The sequence below is a fragment of the Harpia harpyja genome, chromosome 1 (assembly GCF_026419915.1).
Source record: "Harpia harpyja isolate bHarHar1 chromosome 1, bHarHar1 primary haplotype, whole genome shotgun sequence".
NCBI classification, from domain to species: Eukaryota; Metazoa; Chordata; class Aves; order Accipitriformes; family Accipitridae; genus Harpia; species Harpia harpyja.
Genome location: NC_068940.1, coordinates 60,433,331 through 60,460,185, shown reverse-complemented (window position 1 = coordinate 60,460,185; position 26,855 = coordinate 60,433,331). Strand labels below are relative to the sequence as shown.

The window sequence follows — 26,855 nt, the reverse complement described above, 5'->3', positions numbered from 1 at the left end:
GATGTGGTGTGGATAAAGGAGAGGCAGGAGAGATACTTTGAGAGAAGTGGAATAAATAGCATTTCCCTGTGCCAGGGAATAGTTGCTTTTTTGTTGTTTTAATTGCTAATTAAACTACGAGGAGGATCAAATTAAATGTTTACATTTTCTTGAATGCAAGATCTATGGCAAGAGGTACAGCTGGGAGTGAGTTCATGTCCAGCCCAGTTGTAGACACTGTCTTTTAAAAAGCCATGCTTGCTTGAATTCTCTTCAGTGAATGATCTAGTGAGCATTAAAGCTCTCTGAACAGGGGAAGCTATTGAGCCATCTGGTGGCTGTCTCTGGGATGTTTCCATCAGGGCTTACTCACCACCCGAGGTAAACTTCTGGGAGATGAAGGAGCAACAGATGAAGGTGAGCAGAGCTGTCCTCTTCCTTTAAGCTCTAAAGAGCCATGTATTGAAGGGTGGGCGTCTTTGTTTCATCTAATGGAGCACCATGAGTGTTCTTTTAGTGGCTGGCGTGTGTATTGGTGGAATACTTAAATACAGGAAATAAGCTCTCACTTTTTAAAGAAGTGCTAATATTAGTAGAAAAGAGTCTAGGTAGCGATCAGCTTCTCTCTCCTGTCAGTGTCTACTTCAGTCCCTTACCTGTTGGCAAAGGAGGTCTTTCACATTTTCTCTGTTTGTACATTGCTTTGTGTTTCTGTTTTCTCTAGTGCTTTTGTCAAGTTTGGGAAAAGAAGGAAGATGTGGACCTGCAAGGGCTGCTCTGCCCAGAGGTGCAAAGGGAAAATCTAAATGAGGGTGTTATTTCATGGTGGCTTCCATAGGTGTTTTAGTGGCCAGTGTGGAGGCAATTTTCTTGGCTGTCCTGGGTGTGAGGTACTGGGAATGTCCTGCTAAATTGTGAGCTTGCTGGCTTCCCAAGGCAAAGCACTAAAATTCACATAAAGCACTGAATTTCCCTGCAACCCTCCTAGGGGATTTGGGAAAAAACCTTTCTAACTCAGATGCTTGAAATTAACAGTAGTGAGAGCTGCTTAGTCCTTCGTGGATATCTCTTGAGGGATGAATTAATTTCTTGCACCATGAGGTATTTACACGATTTTGAAAACAGTTATGCTCCTGAGCAGTTCCTTTTAAGTTCTGTCATGTTTCCCCAACCTCAGGCTTTGTTTTTAACTGGTGAAGTTGTCTCATTGTTTTGGGTTTGGTTGGGGGTTTTTTTTGAGAATAGTCTGAGGTCTTTAGGGCAGGAGTGTTGTGGATAATGAATTATCTTTTTGTTTCGGTGTATGTCAACAGAGGCTGTCACTTGTAGCACATGAGCATTAGGTGCTGTTGGGATGAAAATGACCTGAGCAACCTTAACTTGGCTGCCCTGTGTATGCACACCTCATGAAGGGCTTGTTAATGGTATAGTTGCAGGTTTTTTTGCTATGTCAGGAGGTCACTGGTGGTTTGGGAGCACATATTGCGATCCTTGCAGAAGATGCTGTATTTGAGGAGCTAGTGATCTTGAACAGACCATGTCTGCTCTGTTGCACCTCGTATTTAAGGCTTGAGAAGTCTGTATGTTCTTAATACAATCTCTAATATCTTTGGGAAAGGTAAACTGCATGTGGATCAAGGAGTGGAATATAATGATCCTGACTGCTGTACATTGTGGAGTTAGTGGTCCACGTAACACTTAAGCTGAGCAGGCGCAGGCCTGTGAAGTGGTCTTCAGGCTCAGTGTGCTGCACAGATTCCTTGGCTGCAGGATCAACTCAGCCAGTTCATTGCAACAGAGGAGCCTGCAGGCAGCTCCCACTTGGTAGCAGTGGTTATGCCACCTGCATGGCTTTGCTTTTATCTAAAAATACAGCAAGAAGTTATCCTGTGAACATCCTTTATGAATAGAGTTGTTTTCTTGTAAGAGAATTATCAATTAGCTCAAATGACCAAAATGGAAGAATCTCTCCTATTGACAGGGTCTGTCCAGCATGCTGTGTGTGGATTGGAGGCCTGTTCAAAGCTACAGCACCATCTCAAGGGATGTAAGATTATCTATAATATTCTCTCCTTATAGTGTTAGCGGTGGTAAATAACATTTTAAATGATAGTTACAGAGCCTGAGTGCCCCTCTTACTGGATTGTAATGGACTAGCACCTTCTGGTGCAGAACAGAGGGTGTTTACCCCCTTGGCAAGTGATCCATATCTGGAGTCTTTTTTCAATATGGAATTAGGACTCTACAGTTAGACTTCTATAGTTTTAACTTGTGATCATACATGAAGTCTATTTTCAGTACCCTCCACAATGTATCAAAATAAAGCAGGTTCATACTGTTTTCCTATTAAGAGCTTTCATTCTGTGGAATCTAGGATGTCTCAATTTATCAGGAGGATTGTGCCTTACATCTGTTGTTTGTGTTGCAGCAGTCCTCTAACATCCATGAAAAATCTTCTTGAGGCAGAGAAGATTCGTCCTCAAAATTGATTGCAGAATGACAAATATTAGAAAAAAGCTATTGTGAGATGATGAGCAATTTGGTATGCACAAGGAGACTATAACCTATGTCCAAAACTTTCCACACCTCTTTGCACATAAGAATACCTTTATTGGTTTTAGACCATTTTTACTATTTTGCAGGTTTAGCCTTATTAGAAAACCCCATTGAGTACTGTAAGCTCATTTTGCATGTTGTATCAATATTTACTAAGATTGAACTCGCCAGCTGTGGTACCTGCAGATAGTAAGCTCTGCAACTTTGCAGAAGCATTTACAAGAATTCATAGATTTTAAAATTGGGTTTTGGAAGGACTTGTTTAGCTACAATGCTTTAACAAATATTAGTGTCAAAACTGTAAGAAAGGTCAAATTTTTCTAACTGTATAGCAGTACTTAGTTACAGGTTCTTATCCTTCGAATTGGAACTGTTACTTGCTGAATCATTTATTCAGATGGTTAGCATGAGTCTGTCTAACTGCTGAGGTTAAGGAGAAAAGTATTTGTGTTCTTAAATACACAAATGGAAAGAAAATGAACTGAAGATCTGAATGGGTCACAGAAACAAAAGCCTTTGCACCCACCCACAAGGCAGAGAAAGAAAATGGCAGCATGTGAACCTAAGGTTGCTTGTTTTGGTGGAGTTGTTGCTATATCCAGTGAAGTACATGAGAGACTGCAGGTACTTAATGGCTTCCTCTACAAAAGGAGGAGAAGAAAATGTATTCTACAGCTACATTCAGAAACAGCAGATCTTGGAGAAGCTAAGATCAGAGGATCAAGGGCAATCAGCAATGGAGAATGCCCTGACCTCTCCTCACAGTGGGCCCCTTACAGCCCCCCGCTACCAAAACCTTGACACCTACACCCAATATGCCTCAACTGTGGCAGGGTTTGCTACATCCTTGTTTCTCAGCAGAGAGCACTATCCTGATAGATGAGAAATGTGTGGAGGTCTATAACCACTGGGCTCCTCAGAAAGCAAAATACAACCAGCCATCGATGTTGAAGAGTGTCAGGAACGGGAAAGACCAAAGAGCTCATTCTCCAGCAAAGCTGCTCCAGGCTGGAGAGCCATGCTGGGCAGAAGCCCTGAGTCAGCCACAGAGCAAGGGAATGGGATGGCTGGGAGCCCCTCTTTAGGTTAGCTCCTTTCTCTGAGCACTGGCTGTGTCAGTCCTCACTCTCAGACAACCAGTTTTCCTTCTGGAGTATGTAGGACAGGGCCTTGAACTCTATGCCAGGGCTCTGCACTCAAATGCTGAGCACCTAACCTGGATACCCAGGGCCTGTGCAGGCCATTTGCTTCCCCTGGTCATCCTCCCAATAGTAAATATTGTACCAGAAGAGCCATGTACAGAGCAGAGGTGGGGGATTGACCGTGTCCTGACCTCCCTCTGGTGGAAATGTTCAGCTGAGCTGCTCTTACACGTGTTCCAAGGCTGTGCTTCGTCTCTGCATTTGCAGACTTCTAAATTTCTGATTTCTGTGTGTTGAATAATCCACAGATTAACCCAGAGTAATCCCCATCAACCTCGTTGATTAAGGCGTATTAAGGTAACCAGATAATATTTTCCCCAGAGCTCCATGACAAGAACAGTCCTGGAATCAGCTGTGGGGCGAATTGAAGCAAAGCCCATATTGCAGGAAGGAGCAGCTGGCCTTAACATTTCGGTGTTTGGGGCACATATGGCTTGAACAGCTTTCAGTGAAGTGTTGTAGAGGTTTGTAACAGAAATGACTGGTGTGGACACAGTAAAAAAAGGAAACGTGCAGTGAGAGGAGGGAAGCTGACCTTGTGCTTGCGGTTGTGACAAATTAAAGGTGGCACCTTTCAAACATGCAGCAGCTATTGGTCTTGTATTACATGTCCTCTATGGTCCTGTCTTTAGTTGGTCATCAGATTTCTCTCCTTTGGGTGGGAGTGACTGGTGAGTGGCAGTCAGGAGTGCTGTGCTCTCTCATCTTTAGAGCAACCACCAAACACTAAAGGTATCCTTTGCCATCTTATGTTATAAATATTGGTGATACTTTGCACAGCTTAATTGCTGCCTTAACAGTTTCTGAGTGGGGTTTTTTTGACAGCACTGTCTCATGCCTTAATGATGTTCACCTTGATTGTTCACCAAGGTTTCTTCCCACTCTTCATAGTGTTGGGTGGGAAGAAAACCAGAGCTATTGGCCCTGTGTCCTGTGGAGAGCTAACATGCCAGGAGTCTGAGCTGCCTCTCTTGTTATAGTGTTGGAGCTGCTGGTTACCTGGCTTCTGAAACTCGGCAGCCCCTTGCTTTCTGACCTGGCATTTCACTATGATGAGCTAGGCTGGAAGACTGTTTGCTGAAGAAGGGATTTCTGTTCCTGCCAGACTTTTGTTTCAGGAAGCATCTTCAGAGTGGAAGTGCTGTCTGGCTGGTACTCTGCACTTGAGCTTGTCTAAAGGAGTGTGTCAGAGCTCAGCCATCGGCCTTTCCCAAAGCTTTCTGAAGGAAGAGGATTCTTTGTCCAAGAAGTAGAGGGCAGCAGAAGCAGGATAGCCAGCCCTGGCATGGAAATATTCATAACCTTTCATGGCCTTTGCGAGCCCATGGGCACATTCTGTGTGTTTTTCCTCGCATTAAGGAGTTTGCTAGCATTTATTTTGCAAGCTTATAGGAAGGTGAGCAGGTATGCTCTGTACCTACTAGGAACTGGAGTATATTCAAGACAGATGTTAAAAGCTTTCTCAAGAGGAGTTAGAACTCGATAAAACAGGAAGAAACCTTGCAGGGTCTTGGCGTAAGATGTGACTTACAGCTCCGTCTAGGGGTGATGAAGCATCAGGACAACGAAGAGTATAATGCTGTGCTGTACCAGTGCACTGCAAATTAAGGTCTGTTTTTGACACAGGAGAGGGAAAACTTGGGTTACAGAAATACAGGTCACGAATGAAATACCCTGCTTACCAGGCAGGCTGCTGGGGCTTCAGGTACTGTCAGTCTTTTCTGCGTGGAGATTCTTGAAACCTTATGCAGTGGCATGATCCCTGGGAGTACTGTGGACTAAAAACACACTAATGACTCAAAAGGAAAATGTATTTTAGTTAAACATAACAGAGGCTCAGTGATCTGGTTTTGATTGCTGGTGGCTTGAGGAATGTTGGTGGAAACAGTGCTTTCACCAAAAAAAGCAGATTGAAACTGCAGAACAAAAGCTGTTAATATTTTTAAGAGGAGGTCCAGCCTTTTGCTGTGGGTATAACAGTCAAACTTGAAGATTCAGAAGGTTTTGAAAGGCTGTCTGCTCACTCTGGAAATGCTGTCCTTTTGTTCCTATATTTGTGACCGTACTTGAAGATAGAAACAGCTGATGTTTCTCACTCCCCCTCCTTCTATTCCTTCTCTTCCTCCCTGTCCACCTGCATGAGTTGAATGAGCTAATGTGTTGTCCATTGCAGTTTAGCCAGGTTAATGCTGCATGTGCATTCAGCTGCCATGCCTCATATTTCATGTGGTGGTGAGGGGTCTGTGACTGGCATTGCTTTGACTTCAGCGAGCTGCCGCTTGAGCCCCAGTAACAGTTTGTGCATTTTCTTTCTGCTAGTCTGCCCCAGCTGTCAAGCAAGTAGTGTTGGTTCAAACACCCTTTATGGGTATAAGAAATGAAATTACATTAAATTATGTGAAAATGGCTAGAGACTTCATATTAAAGGTGAAGGGACTAGATATGCAGTCTTGCTTGCTGAGTAATCATTCTGCTAGTACCATGTACAAAATCAGCCTGGAAACAGTTTATTCCTACTGTTATTTTACAATTTGAGCCTCAAAATGATCAGCAGTTATGCTGTTCCAGGAAGGGAAGTGACTAATCCATCAAGCCACCTTCCTCCAAAGCAGTGCCTACCGCGTGAGCTGTCTCTGGGCACGTAGCCCTGTGACCACCTAAGCTTTTTTCTGGGGGCCTTCAAGCACTTTGTCACAGCAGAGACCTGCATCTTTTTGTTGTGTGCTTTGGTTGAATATGAGAGATGATTTCCTCATTTTGGGAATGACTTCATTTTTTTTCAGGATTATCTTGCCCCATGTGTTCATTTTGCCACAAATGGGAAAGCTCCAGCTAGGGGAGGAACGAAATCTTCTTGAGAAGCTGAAGCTTCTGATTTGAAATTTTCTAGTGCTCATTGGGAACAGTGGCCTTTTCTTTTGAGCCTCCTCATTTTCAATATCTGTTGATTTGACTCTCATCTTCATTCATCCTGACTTCTGTAAAAGAAAATCCCTGGGGGAAGTTGTGGGGATTGGCAACTGTGGCGACAGAGTCTGTGGCTGACTTGCTGCCGGAGCTGCTGGCAGGAGAGTTTATTCATTAGAAAACAAAGCGAATGGTTCCCATGTGCTGTAATATCTCACACATACGTCAAGAAGATACATCTTTGTATTAGGTTGCCTCCCAAGTGATATGAAAATATTTGTCCAAGACCTGTTCAGTAGTTCCTCAGGTTAGCTTTCCAAGAACTAGATAATTACTGGAAAGTGTTGTCTTGTGTACCTTATCAAGAGACTGGTAATACAATGAAGTAAAACTTATCTATGGTGGAACTATATTTAATGATTGTTTGGACTCACTAGGTAAAACTTGTCAATTACTTGTTGTTAATTATCATTCGATCTATTTCCCTGTAAATATCTATAGGTGCAGAGGAATGAATTCTCAAACTATTCCACTGAGATTTTTTATTTCCTTAGCACTTTCTAAGTGTGTGTTGGTACCCCAGCAGTTTCAAAATCTCAAACTGAATAGTCCACTATTTGAATCTCTTTTAAAATTTCTAAGTGTTGGTACCTACTATCAACAGAAATTAGCTGTTGAAAGACATCCTTATGCAGATCTTTCTCATTTACAACTACATGTGAGAGGAATCCATGGGTAGTTTTCTGTATCACCTGCTGTAGGTTATTTTGATAGTTGAGAAGTCAATATTCTCAAGCATGTAAGTTATTGTACAGTATAGGACACAAAATTATTCTAGCAAGATAGGGAATACGTTACAAATCCCTTTCCACAAATAAATTCATTTGTGATGTTTACTTCTTTGTGCTTTCAGGGCAAAAGTTGATCCCATTCTGTCTCTTCCGTAGAAGCACCAGATTGCCTGTAACTGCCTTTGTAGTATTTGCAGTAATTCTGCAACTCTGTAATGGGAGTAGAGCAGCTGTAATGCTCATGCTTGTAGAAGCCTGAAATCACTGAAAATCAGTCGTGGTAAGATATGTACTTGAGAAGACATGTCTTTCAAGTGTTAACAAAGTCCTGACAACAAATTTTACACTTAATAGATAACATCTAACTCTGTCCTGCACTCATGATAAATAAGACTGCAAGTCCTGCAGACATCCTGCGGCACCCATGTTTTTGTGGTAGCAATAGCCCCTACATGTACATATCACAAGCATGACCAACATGTGTAGCGAACAGTGAGTTTCACTGGGTTATTTACATGTAACTTAGGCATGTGGTTTTTATCACTTTGTATTTCCATTAGAAGGAAATGGTTTAGAAGTACACTGTGGTAAAAGGCAGGACGGCTGTGGTCTAACTGTCCTCAGCTTATCACCCATTCTCATCGCAACCCACCTCCTCTGAACCAGTTGTGACTGGTTCAGCTTACAGGGTTTTTCCACTAAATAACCAAGCCTTCCTGCAAACAAACACCCGAGCACCCAGAAGCCTTAAAAATCCACTCATCCTCTTATTTGTGCTAAATAAATAAAAATTGAAAACTTAGTATGAACAGTATATGCCTGTATAAATATACTTCAGGGACACGTGAGCTATTGCAGATGTAAAACCTGCAACCATGTACTTGAGAAAGCCCAGAAACTGTGAGGTGATAGCTATGCTCAGCATGGTTTAGGGTTGCATATAGGCAGGGGGGTTTGTGCAAAAAGCTTAAAAAGCTGTGTTTTCTCTCTGTTTTCCTGTGCTGCGTGGACAGCATGTTTCAGTTTCGTGTATGTGACATGACAAGTGGATTTGGGGAATCATTTTGGTGAAAGTGATCTTGGTTCATTAATGCAATCAAGTGTTTCTCTAGCAGGGATAAAGGTAGGGGAGACTAGGGCAGTAATATCAACAATGCTAGCGAAATCTACAGTAATGGCATTCCAAAAATACCTTTGTAGCTATTTTATTTCAGTTTGATTGGAACCAAGCCTTAATAAATAATAGCATGGGATATCAGCTGTTTCTCAAAGAGAGTTTGACTGAAGACTAGACATCACATCTTTCTTTGCATTGAAGAGTGACATGACATTGAAGGCAGTAATTAGTTGCGTTGGCTTCAATATGCAGATTGTGAAATAGCTTGTAAGATATGCTGTTAGTAAAATAGCTGTGGTCATTAGAACTGAGCCTGACTTATGTTCTCCTTCCCTTGCGCTGGCATGAGCCCTAGAAGGCAGTCCTGTTGTAACAGCACTGCATTTACCCCTGGCTTGGCTTAGCTCTTCAACAGAAAAGATGTAACAAGCTAGCTTTTATTGTTCTGTGTAAAAGTGTTCCTGTTTAATATGCTGAAAAGCAGAAAACTGATGGTTTTAAGGATCTTTGATTTCCTGAGGAATTTATACAAACAGAGAAATGAGTTCAGGTTTTCTAGCCATCTTGGTACATACTGTGGAAATGCTGGAGAACAAACACAGGCCTCACAAATGCCCCTGGAGGAAAGCTTTTATTGCCCTCTACATCATTACGGATACAGTGAGTGTAAATGCTGCAGGCACTTATCTCCGAACTTACGGCAGTGTTTTGCCCCAAACTGAGCAAATGCTTTACCCCAGTATGACTACTTCCTATTTTTCCACAGAAATTTGAAAGGAACTGATTTGTGGAACTTGGAGATGAAGAGTTCAAAGTCCAACATCTGAGAATTTTTCCTCTATTCTGAAAACACTTTGTCTATCAAAGCTTCAGATTTAAGGTTTTGCTCAACTCAAAAAGGTATCTCTAAACAGGTTGATGTTCATGATTATTACAATTGTTTTCTTTCTTTAAAAATCCAATGTGCAGATTTTCAGTCTGTGCCACAGTGCTGGTGTGGGGCCTAGTGGATTTCTTCCATTTCTGTACATGTGCACCTTAGAATTGCTTTTATGCTCGTCTGACTTCTTAATTAAAAAATATTATGTTCACTTTTTAAAGTTGTGTTTAATTGACTCTTAAAGCACACATCACTTCAGAATATTTAAGTCCTGATTTAGTGGATACATGAGTTGCAATAAATCATTGAAAGTAAAAATGAACAAATACCTGTGAATTTACAGCACGGGAATGCTCCTAATTAAGCCTTAAGTGCAATGATAAAATGCATCTGTGCTTTATATGTCAAAAGCCCAGTTACACCTCTAAACTTCTGCATGCATAACTACTTTTAACATGAGTACCTTCCTCATTTTGCAATATGGACTTTGGATTAAAATCCAAGGTATATAACCTTACTCCTATTGCCCACTTCAGTTCAATACTCAGAAAAATTAGGAAAACCAGACAGATATAAAAACACTAGCAATAAAGCAAAACAAGCCCTATGCACTAATGCCAGAAAATTATTTTGGGATTTTTTTGTTGTTGTTCCATCTAAAACTGAGAGCAAGGGAGTCTGTCTGGATAAGTACATAGCAAAGCAAATTGAAGATGATTTTGTAAGCTTTTCCTAAACCAGCATTTATGCTTTCTTTCCTTCGTGCTTGGTTGGAGCCCACCTTCTGTAGATGAAGAAGAGTACGATGAGATAGTACACGGAGCTCTTCAGAAGAAGGACAATGTACACTAAATATGCTGTCCTGTGCATTAAGTGATCTGTAACAAACATAAGACAGAAAAGTCTTGTTTAATGTCAATATTGTACAACCTCCTAAAAGATTGGTAGAACTGGGACTGTGTAGTCTGTTTACTGCTGCAATTACATTGATTCCAGTGGACAGTGTATAAACACATACAATGTCTGACTGTCCTTTGAGTGAGTTTGCACTGCTAATAAATTCTATATCAAGCAGGTTTCTTAGCATTAGACTGCTTCTCAATGCCACAGGGTTATTATTCCCGGCAAAAGCAAGAACATAATTCTAGTGCTTGCAGCACTGATCACCAGTAGCACCATGTTTGCTTGAATCCTTTGGTGTTGGATTTTTTTAACATAAGTGTTCATGATTCTTCCTAAATCCATGTTCAAGCTGAAATAAAATTTCTTTGTCTGAAGGGCTGGGCAATTGCTAGGCTGATGGAGCATCAGCTGAAGCGTTGAGCATTTAACTACTTCAGGTACTCAAAAAAGTGGCACTCAGTGCAGGCTAATAATCTAATAGCCTGAACGGCATCTGTAGTATCGTAAGAAAGCTCCTAATAAAGCTACCTAATAAAGGTAGGAGAGCCCCTTCTTATAATCCACAACAGAAGTTAATTCAGAGTAGCACTGAAGCATTTTTAAGTTACAGACCCCAGACTTAAAAGATTTCCTGTACGCTATCTAGAAAGATGATTTTCGTGATGTTCTGATGTAGCAATATCTAAGTCTTGCATGACATGCATCACTTTCCCACATTTTAATACATTTTAATTACCTCTATTAAAAACTGTGCTGTTCCCAGGATATGTGCTGCAGTCCTCTTCCCGAGAAGGCGGCTTGTTAAATTCTAATAGAAGGAGAGTTTAAATGCCCCAGTTAGGCTTTTATTTAATTTTAACAAACAGGAATTGAGAAATAGGGAAAAAAAAGAGGCAGTACATCAACAGTGAAATGGGAAGTTAATATTAAACAACAACAAAAGATGTTCAAGATCGGTCTGCAGAGCAGATGTTCACCAGTAGGATTCATTTGCAGAGAGAATTTGAAGGGGGGAAATGCTTGTAGAGAAGTGACTCTGTATTTGTTGCTATAAGTGGGAGGTTTGCCTTTGCCCTTTCAGGAATGTGTCCATTAGACTGTTCCTTGGCAGAGTCTCTTTTATTTGGAACTGCAGTCAATTTGACCACCTGATCTTGTCACTGAACTAGCTGGAGTCTGTTTGCCTTCACAACGTACTGTTACTAGAAATGCAGAATAATTTACCTTGGAAGGGACCTCAATTAGTGTGTTACGTAATGGTTGCTCAACACTAAAGAATACTCTTGAGGAGAGTATGATCTAAGGTTCCCCTGTTGGGAATTTGCTGTTTTGGTGGTAGTTGTCCTTTTAAAATAAACTCTTTTTGTGCTTGAAACAGCAAATTTGTGTTTGTTCTTCCTTACGGTGTTTGTATGCATTGATACGTGGGCTTAAAGACATCTGTATTACATCCCTAAATACATCCTCCACCTAAAACTTAAAGCATGTTTTTGTCAGAATGTATTTTGAAGGTTGAAATGTAATGGTTATTCATGGCCATGCTCTCACGCACGTTAATTTATAGTAAGTTGAACTGAGGTAGGTACTGAGAAAAGATTGATCTAAACTAATATAGGCAGCTTTTCTTAAAGATATTACCATGATTTAAACAATTTGGATTGATTATAGGTTACTTTTTTCTTTAAAATTGCATTGTCTTTCAGATTTTGCTTTGCGTAATCAATCTTTCCACAATTAAATGAGATATCTTATTTTCATACATGGTCATTACCTCACTATTGCTGGACTATGAGTAAGTAATATATTTAAACTTTGCTCTACATCCCCAGCAACCTTGTTTTTAACTTCTTAGGGTTTTATAGCTGTGACTAATGTCAGGGGGTGTGAGAGGGACTGACACCTGTAAGCCATGGGTAACAGAGAGGTAATATTGTTTTCAGAAACTTCTGTAGACTGGAAAGTAACCAGCACGGCTCAGTGCAGCCCTTTTGGAGCTATGCTAGTTTATACCTGATGAGGTTCAAGAACTGCTCTTTACCTATTACAAAGGGGCATTCACTTGGGGAGCATAGCACAGGCTGGGCTGCTTTTTGTGGGGACACTTTGGTAGTTTCTCCGGATGTGTATTTTAGCTATTGTTGTGCCAAGGAGCACAGATGCTTTCAGGAACAGTAATAGAAAGCATTATTTCTATAATTTTATTGCAAAGAAAAAGTGAGGTCTATAATAATACGTAGAATGAAATTTTTAACATGTAGTATGTACCTCGTGTTTGCAATGAATGCTCTTGGCTTTCATGCTCGTATTTGCAGTGATAGTTCTTGTCTTTGTTCGCCGCTGATACAGTTAACCAGCTGCTGATTGAGTATTCACCCTCTTTTGTGGCCTTCCAAGGGTCTCCTTGTACTACGTTGTCTGTTACCTCCTTATGTGCTTCATCGGTCCATGTCACCCGAATAACTTCTGGGTAGAATTTCTCAATAAGGCAAACATATATTGTCTGATTTTCATGGTTTTTCTGCAGGATTTCAGAGTGTGCCGGTAGAGAATTTCCTTTGCCTGGATTGATTATTGGAAGAAGAAAATTAACAAAACAGAGGGTTGGAAGATCAATAGTGTACAGTAAATAAATACGCAGCCACAAAATATAAATTCTGAAGAGCAACAACCTAAATATCTTATTAACAAATGTTTTAGCCCTCTAATTTGTTGTGAAATACTTAGGATGGGAATAGAAATGTCTCATGTATAAAAGGAATTTTAGGTAATAGGATGGATGAATTACAGCTGCTTCCATCCTTGAAGTAAAAATAAGTTTTTGGCGAGCTGGATGAACCTGGCATTCAAACACACTTTATGTTAAATATTATTTAAATGGACCCAAATGTCAAGTTTTAATTTTCAGTCAAAACCAGTTACAATACTATTTAGAATAATTTGGAATAGAAAATATGACTTTTAACCTTATTTTTAAATGTGTTCTTTTATGGAGAACTAAAATGAATAGAGGTTTATGGGTATGGTACAGAAAACCAAGCTCAAAATCAGAAGACAAGACTCAATTCAAATATTCTAAACTAATTTTTGTTTAGATAATATAGAGTCTTCCAGAGTCTGGAGAATGTTTGATGTAAGCTTTGATACTGTGCCATGTGCATGGAGAAACATTATTTAAGTCCTAAATTGTTTAGTGAACACTAACATCTAGACTGCTTTGTTCATGCTTCTTGTCAAGCAACACATCTGATAGAGAAAGACTAGAGTAGACTAGGTCTACTCTTTAATACTCTAATACTAGAGTAGATTAAAAAGTATCTCACAAAAGATTTTTGAGTATTTTATTAGAAAAATAAATTTAAGTCTGGTTATTTAAAACCTTAGAAACCTACTCAAAACTGTTTGAAAAATTATTTTTGAGAAATATTAAGAAACTGAAATATTGGTGAAGATATTAATAATCTCCCTTGAAACTGAGTTAGAAAACTTCAGGCGACTACGTGAGAGCCTATATCCCACAGCCTTCCGAGCAGTACTGCTGTCAGAAAGTGTATTTGTCTGCACAAGTCTTTGACAATTATTAAATAATAGTAATAGTTCCTGAAAAAGCTTTGTTCATTTATTTGATAAGAGGAAGTTAATATTGCTTTATAATGTTTATGGAAAAACAACTACATGAAAAGTTTGTCTACAGAATGTTAAAGGTAGACCACCTTTCAAAGCTTTGCAGTTTTATGTCCCCAGTATAAGTCCCCATTGCTAATTAATGAACATCTGGTATATCTAATTGATTTTTTTTTAAAGCTGATATTAATTTTGTGATTTTGGGGGGGTAAAAAAAGGCAACAGAAAATTATTGTTGCCATTTTTTTGAAGACCAGCTGTGTATTTGCCGGGTGATGATCTTGATAAAGACAGGAAAACGGAACCACAAAATGCTCTGGACCCCAAAGTTTGGCAATGTCATTCCTTCAATGCTAGATTTGTTTAAATGTTTGAATTTTAATTTAAAATTAACACATCTGAAAAGAAAAAACCAAAACTAAACTAAAGCAGAAGAACATGCTATATCTAGATAACGTTTCTATATCCAAATAGCATATCTATCCATGCGACAGTTGTTGTAGGTGATGTGCTTTGTGAAACATGCTCACTATGAACATATGTGTATATATTTTAAATGAAAAGTGAGCTGTTTCCACAAGCTAACTGTAGGTAATCTCCATTTTATTTGCCTCTCTGGATTAAACCTTATGTTATTAGGAGGAGTCCAAATCATCCAGATTTTGTCCACAGGGAGAAGACATTTTGGTATTATAAAAGTGGATAGTAAACCTAAAAGTCTGTTTTAATTAAACGTGAACGTCTGCAGTGCGTGCATAGGCAGTGCTCATGGGCAGTCATTTTTGTCTATGCTTAACTGGAAGCGAAGACTAGATACAGTTTTCAGAAGAAGGTATGTAGAAGGTACTGCCTAAGATTTTTTTTTTAAGGCAGCAGAGACATTTTGGGTGTCCATCTCCTTACACCACTCTTTTTCTTTAGATTCCTGTGTAAATTTCTGCCACTGAATTTGAGCAGCTAGATGCACAAGGTTTAAAGTGTGGTCTGGCTGAGTGGTGCAGTTTTCATGCATTGTGAGAGAACACATTAATATAAACATGTATTTTTGCCAAAAAGCTTCCACCTTTCTTTAAATGATCTGGCTATTCTAGAGCAATCTTCTACATTGCATGCCCCCTAAAACAACTTAGTGATTCTCTGAAGTATTTCATACTCAGTGTTTAAAAACAAAGGTGACCAAAGCATAAGGCTGTCTACCTTCAAAAAGATAATCCTTATATTATCAATTTCTTTCATTTTGGAGATCTGTCATTGAAATGAAGCTGTGGACTGAGTTCTGTTGTACCAGAAATAAAATTGCTAACAATTTTATGGTTCTCTAACATTCATTTAGTGGTTAATTTTATCTTCGTTATGCATCAGTCCTCCCAGGGATGCAAGATTAAACTAATTTCTAAAATAATTTATTTGTTCCAGAGTTGTATATGTGCAGAAGACCGTGATGTAGCTCCTGTCCCAGTGACATTGCACTCTGCAAAGCCTCATGACTATTTTAGGTGTTTCTTTTAGGTTTTCAAAGCTTAGTAAGTTACCCTGACTAATTTCAGTAGGCTAAAATTTAATTGTCTAGTTTGGTGTTATTCTCTTGGATTATCAAATCTAAATAGAGAGGCAGAGAGAGATGCTTCTAGCTGCTAGTTCGTCCTGCCCATTTTAGGGACTTCTATTAAGATGGAATAATTTCCACCTCTGGAATTGCCAATGTCTTTCCATTTACCATAAAAAGACCCTAGGTGCTTAGCTGAAATGAAACTCTTAAATCATATCACAATACTGAGGAAACATATTGCTTGAATACTGTGTGCATGCATAGGGGAGTCTCATGTACACACATAGGTAAATGGATGACAGTGGAGAACTGAACAAATTAAGTTTTGCATATATACATGTATATATATGTTTGTGTGTGGAAAAAAATATATATGTATCTCCAGAAGCTGTTGGTAGGTTCATGGAAAAAAGGATGAAAACTTGTATAATTGGCTGTAGATTTTTATGTATTTTCAGGCTGATCTGTAAAGTCATTGAAGCCAACAAGACAGTTTACACTGGCTTTTCTGGACAAATGATCTGATCCTTTCTGAAGGATTTTGAAGTCATGAACTTCCTTTCTGCTGTCTTTTTTGGTTTAGTTAAACTTTCAAAAATGTTCCTGTTTACTTTGTTAAACAGTTTTCTAAGGCAGGTTTTAAAAGGTACACAGGTCTTACTTTTTAAAATAATATATAAGCACGTTCAGGTATTTCTTAAGCTAAAATCTGTCTTTTCTTTCTTGTAATAATGAAGTGAGCCTGAAAAATATTGTGCAAATAAAATTCTGGAGTTAGGCTTGTAATCAATGAGCTATTAATGAATTTGGGTTCAAAATACATGGTTTTATAGATTAGCTGTCAACAGTTTTCATAATGAAACTCCTCTACAGTTTCTTTGTATGTATCTATAAATAAGATCTATAAATAAAGTCAATGTGTTCTTAAGCTGAAATTTTAATTCTCATTACTTGGATGATCCCACAGAATGCAGTAATTTTGTCTGATCCTCAAAGCTCCTCAGTTCCCCTTCAAGCCAGTGGGAGCTGAGAGCACCCAGCACACTCGGCTCATAAACAGCGTTCTTGTCCTGCTTGCCAGTGACTTCAGGTATTATCATTGACAATAACATAGTATAGTCCTGAACTACTGTGAGCCTCCCCAGATACCTTAAAGAGCTGGCAAGCTTCACTTCAAAGCTTTCCCATTACAAAACTTAAAAAAAAAAGTATTTGAAAACACTTACCGGAGACGATGAGTTTTGTGCCAGAACCAAATATCTTTTCGAACACACAGTGGTATATTCCACTACAGAAACTTCTTGGGACATTTTGGCCAGACAAGGACCAGATTTTAAAACCATCATATGAACAAGAGTCTATTCATCTGCCTACATGAATGTAGAAAATTTTAATTCAATCTCAACTAATGCTTCTATTCCCAAAGAGCCTTTAGTCTTTAGTGATGCGCACTTTAAATTCAGTTTCAAGTGCCATCACTTGTTTAAAAAAATATCAAAACAAACCAAAACTGTTGTTGTCTGGGGCATTGATTAAGCTACCATATTTCCTCTAGATTTTTTTTCTAGAAAATTATTTTTTTTTCTGCGATGGTGAGTGGTTTTGACCACATGATTTAAAAATACACGCATGCTAGACCACTGTTTAACTGAATTAATGAAAGGCAGTCCTGAACTGCCACAGCTCCTCTCAAGCCTAGTGGAGGGGCATTTACTCATTTTGGGCCTAATCCTCTGCATGTTGAGGTTACTGTAATCTGCTTAAATGGGTGCAGGATCGGGACTGTTCACGCTCAAATCCTGCGTACTTGCCCGTGTAGTACTGTTGCAGGCAGTCATTACCAGAAGGAAACATCACACGTGCATCTATGTATGCTGTAGAGAAGTATCGACTTCCATCATTCCCATGCCTGTCCTTCCCCAGGGCCTTCTGGCTTCTCCCCAGGGAAAACCATGTGCACCTCAGGTGAAATCCTGCTGACACTGAAACCAATGGCAACATTTCCAAAGGTCTGGGATTTCCCCCCATGTTTTAATCTCTTGATTATTTATTGACTGCCTGCAGCTAACCAGTGCTACGGTGCGTCCAAGAGAGCTCGTTTCCCCTTGGCTAGAATAAATCAGGTTTGTTAGGACAAATCCATGGGGCAAGACCTTCCCCTTGACCAGAGAGATGCAGAGCTTCAGCCACGGTTTAGAGGATCTGTTGGCACTCACAATGTTTTCCTGTATAGCACCTCAATTCCCCCTGCTCTGAGGCCAAGGGGCGATCTACAGCCGCATTTCTGGGTTACCCCAATTCTGCTGCTCTGGGCAGTAAGCTTTGCACAAGGGAATGACCTGATGTAGCCCTAAGTATCCAAAAGAAGTTATATTTCAGCAATTTATGGCTTATGTTAAGTCCTATAGTTTACCCTGACCTCTCTTATACAAGCATTTGGGTGCTAAAGAAATTAATTCTGCTACTGCAAAGTCCACATCACTTTTCTGTATTATACTTTTAAATCCGTATTTTAATCTATTATAAATATTTAAAAATAGCATATCACATTCCCTCTCCTCTAGATTTTGGATTATCAGAATAAGGCATATTTTCTTAGATACTAAAAATCTTACCAGAAACAATAAGCTTTGTGCCAGTTCCGAAGACTGTAATATTCACTGGATACAAGTGTTTTGCAAAAACCCACCTAGTCTTAATGTTTTTAAAACCTCATTTTGTGTCCCAGCCTAACCTCATTTTCCTATTAGAAATGCACCGGTTTCTTTTGACACTCTGATTTCTATAATTAACTTTCCTTACAAAATGGTGTAGGGATGAACGCATGTTTCCTCATACAACAGATTTCACTTACATTAGTCTTTCAGGTTTAAATAAATAAGCTTGCATGTACACAAAAACTAAGGATTTGGAATACTGACAAAATGGAGGATGGAGCCCTAATTTAACAGTGGGCATTCAAAATCACGGAAATATTTAAGCAGATCCTGCGCACCTGAGATTTGTAATTTTCTAGACTGAGACTACTTAGCATCCTCTGGGGTTTCTATGGAAAACATGAGGAACAGTAAAGGTTATCACCTTGACAACATGAAAAATAATGCATTTATATATATATCTGCATGTACATCTATGTACAAATATATATCCTACAACATGAACCTAGCACTGCATGCTGTCACCAGTTCAAGCTGATCTTTTTGGGCCATGGCTTTAAGCTAACAGAGACCATTATGAACAGGGGAATGTTCACACTGAAACCTGTTTGTGAACATTGCCTTAAAAGAATTGGATACTGAACTCATCTTCATGCCCATGAAATCCTTGAATTTTTATAGCTGTTGGCAAATGTTCCTATTAATATTAATCATGGTAACAGGCTTTCACTCTGCAGATTTCTTTTGAGTGGCCACATCTTCCCTTATTTATGTCTTGCAGGTCCATCCTTCTGTCCTAACACTCATTTGGACTTTCAAGTCTACTAGGTTTTGATTCAGGGCTTCATGTTTTCCCTGTTAAAAAAAAGTACTAATGCAAACTAATGCATACATTAATCTTCACCATTTTGATTTAAAAGGGTAGAAAGTCAGTTTAATCCAATTTCAGGTAATGTGTAAATAAATTTAAGTATAATCTATCTTTAGGCAATGTATATTTTATAACATAGAATTACAAAAAATTGTAGCTTTTTGAACTCCGAACTTCAATGCATTTGATGAAAACAAGGTAGATACTTCAGTAATATTTAGGAGACAGCATTTAAAGAAATCAAATATTGCTGCCACAATTTCTGCTATGAAATTATTTCCTAGAAGTGTTAGTAGATTGTTCTTTTTGTCACTTCAAAATCAGTTAGCAATATGCCTGTGAGTTGCCAGGGAGACCCAGCTGCAGCTGTAGCACAAGAGGTAGCAGAGACAAACCAGCCCCATGCTGGCTGAGCAAGCCACTGTTGCTTCTGTGCTGAAGGAAAAAACCAGGATTTGGAGAGGCTGGTTCAGTCTTCAGGTCAGTCTCGACTTCCCTGTTGCAACCTTGTGAGTGCCTAAATTCCCTGGAAAGATACTTACAGAAGAATCCTGTATTGCCAGTTTATGTTGGATTAAAATTCCTGTTCTGCTGTAAGCTTCTAAAAACTCATCTGTTCCACCAAATGCAAATGCCAAACGAGTCTCTCAAATCCCAGCCCTTCTATTAACCTGTGTTATTTTAAGTCTCAAGCAACTTACTTTTGGTAAGAACTAATTAAAAGAGACCAACAAGAACAAAATCAAGTTCATTACAAGTTGATGGGAGTTTGGCTCTTTATATTATTTTACTCTTTCACTATAGATCTGGGAAAAGATTCTGCTCAAACTCAAACCCCAATGATTCAACTGAATTAAGGTTACTTATCCTAAGTCCTGGTTTTCTCCATTTCTTCCCACGAGGAGTAACTTACTGAGCTAATGTTGGATAGTCACCTCTGAAAAGACGAGCTGTGATGAAATGCCTTATCTTCAGTGTGAGGTAACAACAGGCCTTTTACTCTATTAATCAGTCAGAAGCCTTGGCCTCATAAAGACAAAATCCTACAGAATTAGAGTGATGCTTGAAAATAATTTATTTTACACTGTAGATACTAAAAGCATGGCAACTACCTGATTAACAAGGTAAGGATTTTCAGTAAAAACAAAATGCTTATCCTGACACAGCTATTTCTATTGAATTATAGTTATGATTTACTTATTCTTTCTGATATAAATAATTAAAAACAATCTTTGCTTGATATGCTTATATAAATTTATGTATTTAACCAGGATTAAAACATTTGGTAGCAATAGTTCCTCTGCCTTCTGTTTGTGTAGTTGTTTACTCAAGGATTATGGCATTTAAAGCACAGTTAATGGGAAAAAGAAGATTTTTGCCCTCCACTTTCCACTAAAATAAATGTCTCTGCAGGAAAGGCAAAAAAATGGATCACTTCTTCATCTGCATATTATTGAGCAATAAGAACATTTGGTGGTATTTCTACACCAAAGTGCTGTGTACATGGCAAAAATGATTATGGACAAGTTATTTCACTTTTGTTAGCCTAATTAAAAAAGGATTTTGGCAACGGCCATTGCCTATTGCTCTTTGTATCTGTATTGGGAAGAGGTTTTCATTTTTTATGCTTAAGTCACAGCTGCTTCTTATTCCTTCAGTACAGCTGGAGGAAAGAATGAGGACTCTGGAAACTACTACAGGTCATTTTCCTCCACATTTCCAAGGACAAGTATGATCAAAAGCGGCTCAAATTAGCTCCTTTTCAGAAATGTTTATGATCCTAAACCACTGCATTACAAATACAACAAGGCTTATTTTAGGAATGACAAGCTGGGGAGTGGAATCCTGCACAAGGATGGTGCCAACTGAGGCTCTAAGCAGGCTGAGTGCCCTCTGGGACACTATAACACTCATCTATATGACCACACCAAGCTCCTATAGCTTATTGTATGGAAAATAGCATGTAACTTACCTGACACAGTGAGTTTTGTACCGGGGCCAAACACCTTGGTGTAATATCCCATCACAGTGAATAAAGTCTTTGCGATAACAATGCAGCTCTGATATCTTTATAAGGGTAAATAGTATTCTTTAAAGAAAATCAGATTTGCTGTATAATCAATTTTTAGACCCTAGAAAAGTAAAAATGGAGCAGTCGCCTAAACTAAACTAAAAAAAAAAAAGTTGTGGAGGTTTTCGAGGGCATGTATGTTGTTAGATGGACAGGATTCATCTCAACTAATTTTAGTCTTCTGAAAGTTTAGATGGATGGTGCAGATTGAGCACCTTGGCTCCATCTCTGCTTTCTGGAGAGAGGCAGCACCAACAGAGGCTCTATTTGATCAGATAGCGGCCAAGTAATTTGCTCCTTATACATCCCCATAAAATCAGACCTAGAATTGGTGAACATTATGCTGATATCGGAGCACCACAAGACCCCCAACCAATATATTTGTTGTCAGTAACATGAAGGAAAACTGTGCATGGACTGGCATCAAACCTCTCACTAACCAGATACAACATTTTCCAATGGTCAAAATTACGCAAACTGTTTTCATCTCAGGTGCTTAGCTGAGCCGAATCACAGGCAAGTATTAAAGCACCTGAAGATTACTTGAAGCAAAATAACTTTGATAAGTATGTCAAAACATTTTGAGTTTGCATTCTTCCTTAATAATAGTAATAACTGATAATAAGCAGTTTCTGCAAAAGCTAGGAAGAGAGAGCAGCCTTTCAACTATGCATATCTTCAGACAGTTCTGGGCATATCTCAGATAACTCCTTTAATTTGGTATAGTCAGACATAGCCCTAAAGGAAAATGTTTTGCTTTTCAAAGAATTTGAGTAACCTAAAGTTTTGACACTTTTCTGTCAGAATGAATTAGAAATATCACAAAGGTTGAATATGCATTTTTAAAGACAAAAACATCTTTCAGTTCTCTGAATGCTATCTTTGCCATATTTAAATTCATCTTTAAGAAGAAAATAATAATGGGGTTAGTTATACATCTGTGCTGCAATAGCTGTTGTGTTTCCCCCATTTCATATATAAATACAAACCAATTACGTTGTGTTCTGCCTATGGAAATGCTGTTTGAGGAAAATCCTGCAAAGCATTCAGTAGAGTTAAAACTAGCAGGAGCTAAAATAGCAGAGCACTTCATGCAGCCAGTATCTAACTGTACTGAAAAGCATTTTAGAAGTAGTTAAGTTTTACATTTTGTACTTACTTGAAACAATAAGCTTAGTTCCAGTTCCAAATATTTTGACATCAGCATCCCACAGTCTGATCATGCTTAGCAATATCTCCTGCACTGCACTTTTCTTGCATGGGCTCCAGAAAAAGTCTATCTGATTTAGAGGCTGGTGATAAATCTGGCCCAGTGCAATAGCTGAGATTTTACCATTGACTAGAGTGCCATTTTTAGAAACACTTCAATTTTTGTAGTGAGTAAAATGTTCAGGTTTTTAAACCCAGCATTTTCTGAGAAGAAAGCAGTGCTGTGCTTATTTTATAACTATGTTCTAATCCTTTTAGCTCTGGGATTTCGCTAATAGAAATCTGTTGCCTCTGGTCTGATAGGTTTTCTCTGAAGTAACCCCCTTCTGCTGTTTTAAGAAGAAATGCGGTTACATTATGATTCCCCAGGAAATTGAGAAAGTTTACTAGCTATTTGTTGATTTAAATATACAGGTAAACAATTTTTTTTTCCTGAGTGTCCTAACTTGCAAATTACTTATTGTGTGAAAGTCCCTTGACTAAAGTTTCATCAAACTCATATTTTGAAGCCTGCATTTTAAATGCAAAGTCCATATTCTAAACAAAACTTGCTGACACCCCTAACTAAATTCATGCCTTTGGTAAGTGGTTACTCTGTTGTCTTTTGGGCAAAAGCAGCTGCCTTTACACAGACACAGTTTAATTGCAAATTGCAGCAGAGAACATTTTTGGTCAGAGGCATGTATAACATTTTAAATTTCTCTGTATCTCTCCTCTGCTTTTTATGATTTGACTTAATTATAGTCCCCCTGATAGTATCATGTATTTTCTGAGCAACACACTGTAGGCATTGCTATATGCTTTATACTGAAAACAGCATTCATCTTATTGATTGCATAGCTTCACCACAATTAAGATTAATACAAATGCAGAAGTAAACCAGTTACTTTCAGTAGGGCAGGAACTAGAAATTTATTACATTCCAGGCAATTTTCCTTCCCAATCAACTTAGACTGAACCACCTCTATCAGTAAGAAACTTTTTGCATTTCTCACTTCCTGTTGTGAGAGTAAACTATCAAGCAGTTCGCTTTTCTTTCCCAGAACAGTATCGAATCCATGCCAATATTTAAATTTTTACCTCTCCTCATTTTTCCATTAATTGTTCTAAATGTGATCTCTCTATTCATGAGATTGATATATTTATTGCCCATCAACCCACCCAACTGGGTAGGAATGCAGTTCACAGACAAAATGTGATTTATCAGGCAGAAATTAATTTTCCTACAGTTTTTCATTCTTAATTATCTGAGAACCTGAATGAATTTTCCTCTGTGAAAATCAGATCAATAATAATGGTACTTACTGGAGACGATTAGCTTCGTTCCCGTGCCGAAGTATTTGATCCAGGTGTTCCACACTATGTTCTGACTTTGCAATAAGCTAACGTGCTCTCTTGCTATGCCATTGCTGAAGAAAATCCCATTTTTTTCCCAGTCAATCAGCCCCGGGAGACTGAGTGAAGGCCTGGCCCTTGGCTGCTGGGAGGACATCAGGAATTTCAGACTTGCTTCTGGTTGTGCAGCTGATATCTAATGCCCTTTGGAGCAAATCTCTTTCCTAAAGTGTTGCAAAACCCCTCCGATTAATGCATAAGAATTAGGTGAACGTTTCTCTTCAATTTTAGACACACAAATAGGTGCACAGGGTTGTGCATGTTAAAAACCACATAATTTCAGGTGATGATCCTGCTCTTTCCCAAAGGGGTACACCCCCTCTCACCTGCAATTAAGTGACATCAAGTACTACTAGCATGGAGTTCATTTTTAGTTGTCTTAATACAATTCAGCAGAGGGAAAGGAGGGAGAGCCAGCACCATATGCATCGCGAAGGTGTCCGTGTGCTGCGGGTTGCATTTTCTGTCCCCGGTACGTGATTATTGTCTGCCCATCCTCTGGAATCACTCCTGGCTCTGCAGCAGCAGCTTACCGGCAGCTTTCCGTCTGTTAGCTGGTGGGAGAAGGAGGCTTTTCCTTTGTGCATGGGTTTCTTGTAAAACAGCCCAAGATAACGTATCATTAAGAAATTACGGTTTGTGGCTAGAGGGAGGAACTAGACTGAGGGTGAAGGTCTTTCAGCTGAAGTAGGTGTAACAAAAGCAACCGTCTGCTTTGAAGGCTCCTGGGCAGGAACATCGTAATCGCAACCACAAAGCAACAGCAGGAGCGATGCAGACAGAGAACGGTGCCGACCGGTGCTTTTCCTGCTGTGTCCTCAGACACACAACGAAGGAGGCCACCACCATCTCACCTGCAGTTGCTGGGACTATTGGATTACGGTCATGACAGTGAGTAGCTGGGAGGTCTCATTAGAAGAAACAAAGTGAAACACTGCATATTGCAGACAGCTTGTCTAACTCCCCTGTATGATCTGGGCTTGCAAGTATGAGGAGGACAAAACTGACCTGTAGCCATTTGGAGAACTAATACACATTCTGAATTGTTGTGTCACTTTTTCATCCCATCAGACTAATATTCTTTAATGAATTACACTTCAGTGAGCCAAGTGAGGACAGTATCAGGGTACCATAGGAAAGGAAAATTTAAGGAGAGGCTTGATGGTAGAGAAAAACCTCTGTGGATGAATTTCTCAAGCTGTGAGGGTCAGCATGCACCTTGAGGCAACAGCTAGGAGGGATGCATTGCTCAAATAAGGAAAGCTGGTCTTAAATATAGAAAGCTCTTTTCTTTGGTACTGGCTTTGGTAGCTCTGTCTTCAACTTCTTGGGTAATTTGGATACGTCACTACTGCGATGAACAGTAGTGAAACACAGACATTGATAGGCAAGAGGGAGGGGTAAAGGGGCTGATACAGCTCAAAAAAAAAGAACAAAAATTCCCACCTCCAGATCTCAGGAGGAATAAATAGAAAATCTTCCTCCTCCAACAGCTACTAACTTTTAAGTGAAAATAACACTCCTTTTTCTTTGCTTAAAATTTTACAAACCTTCAGGCTAAAGTTCTCTATTTCAGTTTTCTTTGTCAGGCCAAAGTCTTTGAAGAGCTCCAGTACAATGTGCTGACCTATTTCCAGGAACAACAGTACGGAAAAGTGTCACTTTCCGTTAAATAAATCCTTGCAACCAGTTCACGTACATGCTTGAGTGAAAAGGAGGAGAAGGTGGAATGCAGAGGATGGGTTAGCTATTGGACTTTGACCATTCCCTTCGCACTTTGCACTTGCTCAGTTGAAATCTCTAGCTTTTGGCAGCTGATGCTTCCGAGGCATCAGTCAGCACCAAGCATGTCCTCTTCTCCAGAGCCTGCACCTGAGGCCAGGCATCTCACCCAAACCAAGGCAAGTGAGTTGCGATCTTTCAAGTTGTTTGTGGTTGAGACGCTGAGGGAGTATTTGTCTAGGTGAGCCTTGAGTTTCTACCACGGTGACTGCGCCAGTAGGCGCAGTAGTAGGTAGCAGTGTCGTCTGGAATTATGTCGTTTATTGTAAGAATACACAGTTTCTGGCGAGAAACTTTTTCAACAATGTACCTGTGTGCTTGGAAACCATCGTCTACTACTTTTCTATCTGCAAAATACAGAATCCTCTGTGGAGATTCATTCGCCTTCTGTTGATACCAGTGTATGATGGTGGTATCAAAAGCTTCAGAGACATCTTTAAAGTTACATTGCAGACGTACACTTCCTTTAGACTTGGTGATGGACATAGGGCTCTGCATGGGAATTTCTTGTGCAAATCCACCTAGGAAAGAGGAAAGGAGAAATTATGTCATTAGCTGGAATTTGGGGATTTGAGAAGGTGCCTGTTAGCACAGCCATGGGTGCCTGTGAGCAGAGGTAAGAAAATAAGTAATGACTTACAAGACAAAGAGGCTGTGGCCACGAGTGCTGCCAGCAGCAGCATGTTTGCTTGTCATGCTCTGCTGTCGTTGAGACTGAGACGAGAAGGAAATCAGCCCTGGTGCAGAGTGAGCAATGCCATGTGGGAGGAGGAGGGGACTCCCTTGGGTAGCAGCTGGTGACACTGTGCGTCAAACCAGAGGAATGTGTCCCCTGAGCTCCTGCGGGGAGTAGTGGGGACAGGGGAGCAAGTGGGAAGGGGAGGGAAGGGGAGGGGAGGGAAGGGGAGGGAAGGGAAGAAGGAGACTCTCCCCTGCATGGGGCATTGCTCAGTGGACAGACCATGGGCAGCTGTTGTGAAGCTCGGGAAGTGCTGGTCCCCTGTGGACATCCGGAGTGTGCTAGAGGTGGTGAAACCACTGAAGATGGGTCTCTTAACGGTCCACATCAATTTTACTATCATAAAATGGGCACAGTGATGCCACATGCTCCAATGAGGATGAGGTCTGCTTCAGGAAGCTTTCTGACACCACGACAGGACTACAAGGGAATGGTCCTTGAGAAAAACATCAACACTGACTGCAGCACTGCAAGTGCAGTGGTGGTGGATTCTGGAAGCCGCTGCACACGGAAGGCAGAAAACAACACGAAATAAGGATGATTCACTGAACTAAGAGGAAACTCTTTGGAAAACTGCCATGAGATCCTATGAATAAAGACAGCATGTGACAGTACCAACTTCTGGC

General features: G+C 39.7%; 1 protein-coding gene and 1 long non-coding RNA gene across 3 annotated transcripts; one reads left to right on the top strand and one right to left on the bottom strand.

The window, feature by feature from the left end:
• Positions 1-25,613, top strand: LOC128145827 (uncharacterized). Of its 2 annotated transcripts, XR_008236605.1 has the most exons (5): positions 1-396; positions 19,838-20,014; positions 22,617-22,727; positions 24,430-24,599; positions 25,285-25,613. It is a non-coding gene; the product is annotated as an uncharacterized LOC128145827 (long non-coding RNA). The 2 variants fall into 2 exon arrangements; XR_008236604.1 differs by having other exon boundaries at positions 24,430-25,613.
• LOC128145813 (immunoglobulin kappa light chain-like) lies at positions 9,165-26,251 on the bottom strand. Its single transcript, XM_052796533.1, has 6 exons — positions 26,131-26,251; positions 25,687-26,011; positions 16,732-16,772; positions 12,601-12,894; positions 11,072-11,143; positions 9,165-10,310 (listed from the first exon to the last, which is right to left on the bottom strand). Exons 1-6 carry the CDS (start codon positions 26,171-26,173, stop codon positions 10,177-10,179), a joined length of 909 nt encoding a protein of 302 aa, XP_052652493.1. The 5' UTR covers positions 26,174-26,251; the 3' UTR covers positions 9,165-10,176.
• Between the last annotated feature and the right edge of the window lie 604 nt (positions 26,252-26,855).